This window comes from Saccopteryx leptura, chromosome 1 (genome assembly GCF_036850995.1).
Source record: "Saccopteryx leptura isolate mSacLep1 chromosome 1, mSacLep1_pri_phased_curated, whole genome shotgun sequence".
NCBI lineage: Eukaryota > Metazoa > Chordata > Mammalia > Chiroptera > Emballonuridae > Saccopteryx > Saccopteryx leptura.
In genome coordinates this window covers 164,750,682-164,760,085 of record NC_089503.1, presented here as the reverse complement: position 1 = coordinate 164,760,085, position 9,404 = coordinate 164,750,682, and the positions used below count along the sequence as shown (strand labels likewise).

At 46.0% G+C, this 9,404-nt stretch overlaps 1 protein-coding gene across 1 annotated transcript; it reads left to right on the top strand.

Moving 5' to 3' along the window:
- Nucleotides 1-3,865: 3,865 nt before the first annotated feature.
- C1H1orf53 (chromosome 1 C1orf53 homolog) lies at nucleotides 3,866-9,130 on the top strand. Its single transcript, XM_066360874.1, has 3 exons — nucleotides 3,866-4,152; nucleotides 7,124-7,225; nucleotides 8,882-9,130. Exons 1-3 carry the CDS (start codon nucleotides 3,892-3,894, stop codon nucleotides 8,951-8,953), a joined length of 435 nt encoding a protein of 144 aa, XP_066216971.1. The 5' UTR covers nucleotides 3,866-3,891; the 3' UTR covers nucleotides 8,954-9,130.
- The last annotated feature ends 274 nt before the right edge of the window (nucleotides 9,131-9,404 follow it).

Genomic DNA, 9,404 nt, shown 5'->3' with positions numbered 1-9,404 from the left:
ATCACCATAAGATCTCTGAATCAGCTGTGCCTTTAAGATAAACAGTAAACAGGGAAGTAGAATTTTAAAGAGAATTACGATTACATCTGTTGTGAGAACAGTGAGTTTGGAAGTATTTCTAAGTGCCTGGTGTCCAGCAGGCGAATGGATAGATAGGTGTGCGGGTCTCACAACTGCTACCCTTGAGGCAGAGATGTGGGTGTCATTAGCATACAGGTGACAGAGTAAAACCACAGCCCAGGTAAAACCACCCAGGGGTGGTGTTGTACAGTGAGAAGGACTGAAGACGGGGAGGTGATGGGTGGCTTTGGAAGCAGCGTGGAGTTTCAGGCGGGTCGGCAGAGCGCAAGTAACTGGATTTAAGCAGCAAGCCATCCCTGACACTAACGTTAGGAGTGGGGCTAAAAGGCAGACTACTGTTTATTAGAGAATGATGGAGAGGGTAGAAGAGGAGACGGAATGGCTAGGTAATGCCAGGTGTAGCCCATCACCAGCGCATCCAAGAGAACCAGAAGGACACAGAAGGGCGAGAGCCGGTGCAGCTAGCAGCAGAGAGGTGCTGGACTTGCACAGGGAAGTGGTTATGATCCCCGCAAGGATTTTCTAAGACCAACTAGGTGAGACCAAGCGGGCTGCTGGATGCCCAATGAGATGAAAACAAAGATTCCCTATAGGCAACCTCAGGGGCGTGTTAACGTTTGCTCTCCATCATAAGGATTGATAGTGAAAATGCACTCTACGTGGAGCATGACATGTCACCACACACCAGCCGGCTGTGCGAAAAACATTAAATACATAAATCAGCGTTCACAACAACTGTGCAAGGCAGGCAGTCCAGGGACAGGAGTCGGTGCATGGCTTGGAGACGCCGGCACTGATGGGTCTGCTACCAGCGCAGCATGTTTGTGATTCATTACAAGGTAACACTGAAAGCCAATTAGACGCAGCATTTCAGAGGTGTGGATCTGATAATTTGATAATGTACGCATCTGTCCTGTTTATCAGTCAAGAAGCCCAATGTTATTTCATAAATACAATGTAATAGGATTTCAGAGTCGGTATAGTTATCAATCAGTTTTTTTAAGTGTTCATTTGTACCAATTAATATATAGTGAATATTTCCAAATCTGCATTTTATATACAGAATGCTCAATTTCCATTTTCATGGTGGAATGTATAGTTAATATGTATCTGAGAATTAAAAAACAATCACTCACTTTTTTGTCCATTCAAAAATTCATGATAGGCCCTGGCCGGTTGGCTCAGTGGTAGAGCGTCGGCCTGGCGTGCGGGGGGCCCAGGTTCGATTCCCAGCCAGGGCACGTAGGAGAAGCGCCCATTTGCTTCTCCACCCACCCCCTCCTTCCTCTCTGTCTCTCTATTCCCCTCCCGCAGCCAAGGCTCCATTGGAGCAAAGATGGCCCGGGCGCTGGGGATGGCTCCTTGGCCTCTGCCCCAGGCGCTAGAGTGGCTCTGGTCACGGCAGAGCGACGCCCCAGAGGGGCAGAACATCGCCCCCTGGTGGGCAGAGCGTCGCCCCTGGTGGGCGTGCGGGGTGGATCCTGGTCGGGCGCATGCGGGAGTCTGTCTGACTGTCTCTCCCCGTTTCCAGCTTCAGGGAAAAAAAAAAAAAAAATTCATGATATATTATGAAGAGTCATGGTTCTATGAATAAAGCCCAAGATGTGCCATGGAGATACAAAGATGAAAAGGACATGTTCCCTACTATCTTACGATCTGTTGGGAAAACACTCCAAAAAAATGAATACACAGATATAAAATGCTAAAATGGAGCAAATAATTGTGGGAGCTTAAAGGAGGGACATGAGATGATAAACATATACGACTAAAAGGGGTTGGGTGGGGCAAAGAAATTTATGTTGCCTCTGCAAGTCTCAGTGTAGTGGACGCGTGTTAACTTTGCCCTCCTCCCAGCCCCAGCATGAATACAGGCTATTCTCAGCCATGGACAGCTCCAGGAACCAACCCTGATTGGTTTAAATATAATCTGCACCCACAAAGATTGGTTCAGGAATGGACGCTCTAAGGCCAAGAGCTGCCGCCGTCGAGGCCATGCAGGTTCTCATTGGATTTAGGCAGACAGTAAAGTAACAGTGGAGCTAAAAAATGGTGGGCCATTCCGTTTATTAAAGTCTCGCACTGGCAGATGAGCAAACACACCAGGAAGACCACTTCTCTCTCATTCAGAGCTCCCAAAGCCCTGACACGTTCTCCGGAATGGGGAGAATCTTTTCCGGTTTCTCCTAGGATCAAAGGCCCCACCAGTCTCAGGGGAGCTCACAAAGCCCCTCAGCTCTGGTTCCCTATCTGCACACCATCTCTCTCTGCAAAACTGGCTTCTTCTTCAGCATTCTGCATTCTCTCTGCTCTCTCTGCAAAACTGCCTGGGCCCACAAAGACCCCCTCCTCCAGCAAACCTTAGCAAAACAATGGCCCCTCCTAAGCTGGAAGGCAATCCACAATTTGCAATCAACTGCCCTGCTCTGAGGGCAAGCACACAAGTGGCTGCCCAGCGCCATTTTCTTTAAAAAAATGTAAGTAAGCAAACTCAAAAAATACAAATTTTACAAACTCATTTGCCCTACAGACACATTGGGGAAATGGATGTTAGGACTTCCAGGGGGCAAAATAGGCTTCCTGTCCAGGAGCTTCATGGCAAGGCTTCCTTTTTAGCTGGACAAGGATTAGAAGGGATGAGGCTCTTAGAACTCCTTGCGGCCATGTTTCACCCATGAGCAAAGAACCTGCCTGACCATGGTGTTAGCACTGCAGAGGCATAGCTGAAAATTGGAGACCAAACACTCATCCATATTTCTCCTAAAAAATACTCCTCCTGACTTTATCTTCTATGTGGTCTGGTCCATTTCGTTTCTGTAAAGTGCTGTCCCCACCCTTTAAATTAATTTTATGATCTATTAACAGGTTCTTATGATCAATTTTTAAAACAGTGCACTCAGTCTGAACTTGTAGACTCATTCCCTTTTATTTGAGAATTTGGTTTGGCAACACACACATGCACCCTGATTTATGGAGAATTCCCTTTTCTAATTGCAGTTCCTTGCTTTGGGTGACCTCATGTTTTTGGTCCCACCTTTCAATATCTTCCTATAGGAGCTCTCCTTAGCCTTCCAGCTTCTAAACTTATTATTCCAACACAAAGGAAACAGATTCGCAAAATATGATTCCAATATATTTCCAGTAATTCACCATCAGATTTATAATGGGCCAATAGGATTGTTTCAATCAGTGCCTACTAAAAAAATGCAAATATGATGACAGGGTCGCTGGGTAGTGCAGATCTCTGGTGGCTGAGCTATCCTGCACAACGTAAATATCTACCCTTGTCCTCCTTCTTTAAAAGCAAACCCCTACAAAAGGGCTACTCGTCAACCCTCTTTGTCCTGAAACCTAGGCTGAGAATGGGGGGCAGAGAGGTGTAAATTTAATTCTAACACCTGAGACTACCTCCTGGGCTCCTGCTAATTTTCTCCACTTCAATTTCTGGGGCTGTCAGGATAGCTTTCCTCTTTCCCCTCTCCTTAGTGTCTGGTTGCACTCTGGGCCCTCCCACGTGGTCCCTAGCACCTGTTACCTTGGCGTGCATACTCAGGACACTAAAAAACCTGGGCACTCTGTTCACTTTCTGGCACCTTGACCGTTGTGGCGGTCATGCTCAACATGTACTTTTTGACTCAGGACGAAAACGTAAAAGAATTCAGGCCGGGAGGCTGGAGGCGGCGTTCTTCGGGTCCAGCGTGGGGCCGAAGCATACTCAAACGCACACAGGGTCTGAGTCAACTCCGCTGAGGACGCAGCGGGGGCGGGGCTTACGCTGCCGGCGGGGGTGGGGCCGCTTGGCCCGCGGCGGCCATGGCGGCCAGGCGGGTCCTCGCGCTGGTGGGCGCGGTTCTCGGGGGACGGCCTTACGCCGCCCGGCCGCTATGGCCTATCTGGGTCGCAGCAGGGTTCCGCCAGCCCCCCAGCGTCAGCCTCTGCTCCGCTGCGGAGGACGGCGGCGGCGCCGGGCCGCGATCGCAGGACAGGTCAGCGGGAGCGGATCGGCGCCCGGCAGGCGAAGCATTAACCGCGACGGAGCGACTGATCGTGGATCTGCACGCAGCCGCCTGCGCGGTGAGGCCCCGCCCCATGTCCCACCTCGCCAGTGCGCCTGCGCAATAAGACCGCTTCTGCCCGCCCTACCCCTGCCCCACCTTGCTCCTCCGGAGTCCGTGCGCCTGCGCGATGAGCCTCCTTCTTCCAGGCCTAGGGAACCCTAGGATCCGTGCGCCTGCGCGTCTCAGACAGGAGAGAGGTTATGGGACCGTGGTCCGTCCGGCCTATGGCTTCTGACAACGTGCACATTTCCAGCCAGGACCATTTCTATGGAAAAGTGACCCCAGTTTCCGATACTGGGCTGAGAGTGTATGACTGTCTGTCCTGAGTATGAGTGGGATTCGTTTCTGATCAGAGCTAAACTCCGGCAGAATAGGACCCATCGTGTGTGTGTGTGTGTGTGTGTGTGTGTGTGTGTGTGTGTGTGTGTGTGTGTGCTGGGGGACGGGTGTGAAGGAGTCGATGGAAGTGATAGAGGAGCTGGAAAGTCACAGGAAAAAAAACACAGGTAGGGTGTTTATCTGTGTCATCAATTAAACACCCTACTATCCAGTGATTTCTATCATGAAAAATACAACATAAACTCATTTTTAACTTATTCAATACTTTAATTATTGCTACCATCCTTCTGTCCCTTTCCTGCACTCTCATGGAGCACAGTTTCAAAGGAAACTGTGGTTGGGCATTTACATCTTCTCTAGATAATCCTGAGCCCTGTTTTCTTCTGTTTGGGGGATTTGGCTGTTGCTTTTTGTCACCATTATCAAAACTTAGCGTCTCCCCTTACACTTTCTGACACATCAGATCCATGAGTTTAAAGATAGTGTGTTTATATACATGGTTTTTTAATCTCCGACTGAGCAAGTGAGTTTTATCATAAAGATACATAGATTACATAAATGTAACCTATTTAATACACATGTGCGGCCAGTACCTGACAGCACTGGTGTTGTCTGACATGACATGAGCCAAAGAAGTAGAGAGGAAAACCTTGGAAGTTGCCTAAAGTGGACTTTTTCCTACTGACCATCAGTAGGCTCTGAGAATCCTACCTGACTCCTTCAAGTATTGAAAGGTCTACAAGAGTCATCAGGGCCTGACCTGTGGTGGCGCAGTGGGATAAAGCGTTGACCTGGCTTTGGATCATTCTGGTTTCAACTGTTTTTAAAAGAATGTGTAACTGCTTCTCACACTTCACCATATATAAATACGGTAAATATGAACAAAACATTTTATTCATTTCAGAGCAAATATCAGTGGCATGTGAGGACAGGTCCAATCAACCTGGGAAAGGAGAGAAGCATTTTCCCACTCGGTGTCCACACTCCAGGGCCCTCATCACGGGCTGATTGTAACAAGCTGGTTGTCTTTCTTCTTCCAGAAATAGAAGCCTCTCCCTCACAGTGGTCCTGCATAGAATCCCCTTCCTCACAGTAGCCCTGCATCTGCAACTCAAGGCAGGTGGCTCTCTTCCCTTCCTCCCTGGGCTCATCGGCCTCCCTGAGCATATTGCTCTGGCTAACCTGTCACCACTGCGGTTTCATCTTTGCTGTCCCCATTACCTGAGGCTCATCCACTAATGACAAATTAAGTTTGTACGAGCAACCACCAAGCTCAAAGTTCCTCGGCCTGCAAGAAAGTGGGCAGGCCAGGAGCAATCCGGTAGCTTTCCAGGTTGCCAAATAATGGCCCTCTGAAGATTCAAAAGTTACAAAGAGTGGAGAGAAGGCTGCTGCCGGAGTATTTGGTGTTTCTTTGTTTTCCTTCTAAATCTTCAAAAGTAGGCTTTGTAAATAAAGAAGTGAGGTCTTGCCAGTTGGTCATTCTCAAGTAGTTTTTTGTGTCCCCGGGTTCCTGCCGTTGGCTTCCGTGGTCCCCCCAAGATGGGCCTTGAGACTTGCTCGCTGGGTTCCTGCTGTCCTGGGCTGTCTTTGCTGGGATGCCTTGGAGGAGATGAAAACTTGAACTCTCTTTGTCCTTCTGTTCCATGCTTGATTCATGAAGCATGCTGGTTGAAACCTCAGCCAGAATAAAACATTCAGCTATGTGAAGATGCTCTGAAGAAGTAGTTTGTGGCACCTACAGAAACAGGTTTTGTGTGTATTTGAATGTAAAGGCTGTAACAAGAGTGATGCCAAGTTATGCATGGAAAAGGCATTCTGTAAAAAGTACAGAAGGAAGCTCCTCTCCAAAATCTCCAGGTTTAAGAGCACCACCATATGGTCAAAACCAAAGAAGAAGTCAAATTGTTAACTCTGCCCTCACACCATGTATGTGGGGCAATTTGAACAACCATGGCCTGAAGGAAAAGTTGCTTTTGCTCAAACTCATGAAAGCAGCGAGTGTTAATATGGTAAAACGATGCTTTATGTTTTACCATAAAGCATTTTTTTTTGCTTAAAAACAGAACTAACAGCACTTGAAAAGAGGAAAAGAAAATTGTGTAAAATATTCAATGAGGTCACACATCACGGAGGTAAAGAAAAGTGTTCAATAATGGCGAAGGTCATACTTTTCTATGGACTGTTGGTTTCCATTAGCGCCTTCTCTGTAAGTTTAAATCACTATTCACATATTTTAAGTACTGAAATTGTGAGTGAGACTTCTGAGTGCAAGTTCATTTTCAGCCTCTTAAGCTCTCCAAGTCATCGAAATCACCAGTTATTAAACTTGTTACCTAGGAACTGGATGAAAAACACCTGAGCAGTGGCTGCATCGTTATTGGGCATAGAGGACTTCTTGTTTTCCCATCAACTTCTAGAGTTTTTCTCCCAACTGTAGACTTCCTCCTCTGACCACATAATACTGGAGTGCATATGATGTTGGAATGCATTTGGTCTTTAATTGCAAGGGGCCACCGAAATTGCTGGGGAGACATTTCATACCGTTGAAAAGAAAAAACTTGGTGGTATTTTGTGAGCGGGACCGAGGGGGAGGAGATACGGCCGATGTTGAGATGAATGTATTGTTTTTTTTCGTGCCTCCTCAGGCCGGTCACCTGAACTACATGGATCCCACCACTGGCTACATGGTGCTCACACGGGCCGCCCACTTGCAGAGAGGGAAATGCTGTGGCTCAGCCTGCAGACATGTGAGTAGCAAACTCTCGCATTACAGCAGTAGTTTGCGGGGCTTCTGTAACTTCATAAATACCTCTTATTTGAAAAACAAGTCAAATAAAAAAGGCTAACTAGACCTCGAGTGCACTTTTCACAAGCTCCTTCAGCTGAGGACAATGAAAGTCCTTAGGACCAACATAGGACCTTTAAAGTTAATGGAATTCGGTAACATTTCACTGTGACCATCAGGTCCTTGAAACGCCATGATTTGAAATCCATGGGAGTTCTTTATTACAAGGAAACTTTTCACGAGGTTTTAAATAAGTCGTGTTCACTAGGTAAGTACAAAGAGAGCAGGAAAAGGGAGCTAGAATATTGCCAACTGGATCCCAAAAAGCATTTTGTTTTTTCTTCACTATTAGCCGAATAAACAGAAAGTTGCCCAGTATTGAGATATGGGATTCCTTTAAATGATAGTGATTTTCTTTTTTCATTCCTTTTTCTCTGCTTCCTTTCTTCCTTCCTTCTTTCTTTCTTTTCCTCCTCCCTCATCCTTCTTCCTCTCTCTTTGTCTCCCCTCTGTTCTTTCTATGGTACTTTCTACTCCATCTTTCACCATGCAATTAGCTACCCTAAACTGTGCATTTCCTGAAACTTCTGTGTCAGTGAATATATAGCTCTACATATACACTGATTCAGATGAGCTAACTACTCCTTCCCCATTTTGAGCACAACGTAAACTGGAATGGGTTCTCCACTATAACTTCTCAAAAGCATACTAAGTCAGGTAAATTGTTACAGAGATAAGATTATGAACAGATTACAGCCTCTGTCTACATACCACTTTGACTGTATGTTTTAGAGCAAGAAAGTATTATTTCACTTAACCCACCCACTTTATAATTAAGGAGAAGACACTAAGTCCGTGTATGAACTGTAGCCCACATTGAAAAATTAAACCTTCGCTTTTATGCGCATTCCTCCCTGTGTCATTTTTGGTTTCTTTCTTTCTTCTTTCTTTATTTTTTATTATTGAGTGGAGGGGAGGCAGAGAGACAGACTCCCACATGTGCCCTGACCAGGATCCACCCAACAAGCCCCCTACCAGGCGATGCTCTGCCCCTCTGGGCCACTGCTCTGTTACTTGGCAACCAAGCTATTTTAGTGCCTGAGACAAGGCCATGGAGCCATCCTTAGTGCTTAGGGCCAACTTTTGCTTGATTGGAAGCCATGGCTGCAGGAAGGGAAGAGAACGAGAGAGATAAAGGGGGTGGAGGGCTGGAGAAGAAGATGGTCACTTCTCCTCTGTGCCCTGACTGGGAATTGAACCTGGGACTTCTACATGCTGGGCTGATGCTCTACCACTGAGCCAACTGGCCAGGGCCCATTATTGGTTTCTAATGAAGTACATTAGAGCTTTGCATAAACTGGGGACTTGAGGATTTCCTAGAGGATTATTTTACTATAAAATCTTAAAGTTGGAAGGATATTTTGAATAAGTGATTCTTGGACTCTAATTATAATTATTCATCAGAGTGACACTATTCTCCTCTTAGTCTGCAGAACCCGATCAAATAATCTTTGTAACATGGTTGGAGGTCCCTTTTTTTTTCACAATGAGAAACATTGTACCTTTTCAAGATGATTGCTGAGTAATTCAACAATCATTTGTTTTATTTCTTCTGCAGTGTCCATATGGTCAAGTCAATGTTAAAGATCCAGCTAAAAAGAAGCGATTCAACTCCTATTTTTATGTCTGACAATTTCATTTCTGTTCTCCATTTAAGTAAACCTTATTTAAAAAAGAACAACAGACACTACCCTAATCCACCATTGCTGTCAGCTGAGTGAGCACTAGTTCAATTGTAAGTACATATGTATAAAGAACACTAATAAAATGTAGAAAAAAGCTAGCCAATGTTGGTTTGTTTCTGAAGTGGCCCACTGATATCAATAGTTCCTTTTTTCTTTTTGCCTCCTTCATTATCATACACATATGTTGAATAAAGAAAATCATCACTGTTCCATTAAATAAACAGTAGCAATCAGGTGATGTTGGGAAAATGGCTATGTTAGGTTTGCTCGCTTGTACTTTGCCTTGAGTAGTGTGTGAGCACTTGGCAGTGCCATGCGTGTATAGTCTGTGTAAGGCTATGGGTGTGTGCCCACCACTGTGAGCGGTCATTTTTGCTGTTTGCTTGCCTGAGAAGC

Bases quoted from the DNA above. Each gene is read 5' to 3' on its own strand.
- C1H1orf53 (XM_066360874.1), top strand. From the start codon at position 3,892: ATGGCGGCCAGGCGGGTCCTCGCGCTGGTGGGCGCGGTTCTCGGGGGA. The intron at 4,153-7,123 runs GTGAGGCCCCGC...GTGCCTCCTCAG, and splicing joins TGCACGCAGCCGCCTGCGCG to GCCGGTCACCTGAACTACAT. The intron at 7,226-8,881 runs GTGAGTAGCAAA...TTTCTTCTGCAG, and splicing joins GTGGCTCAGCCTGCAGACAT to TGTCCATATGGTCAAGTCAA.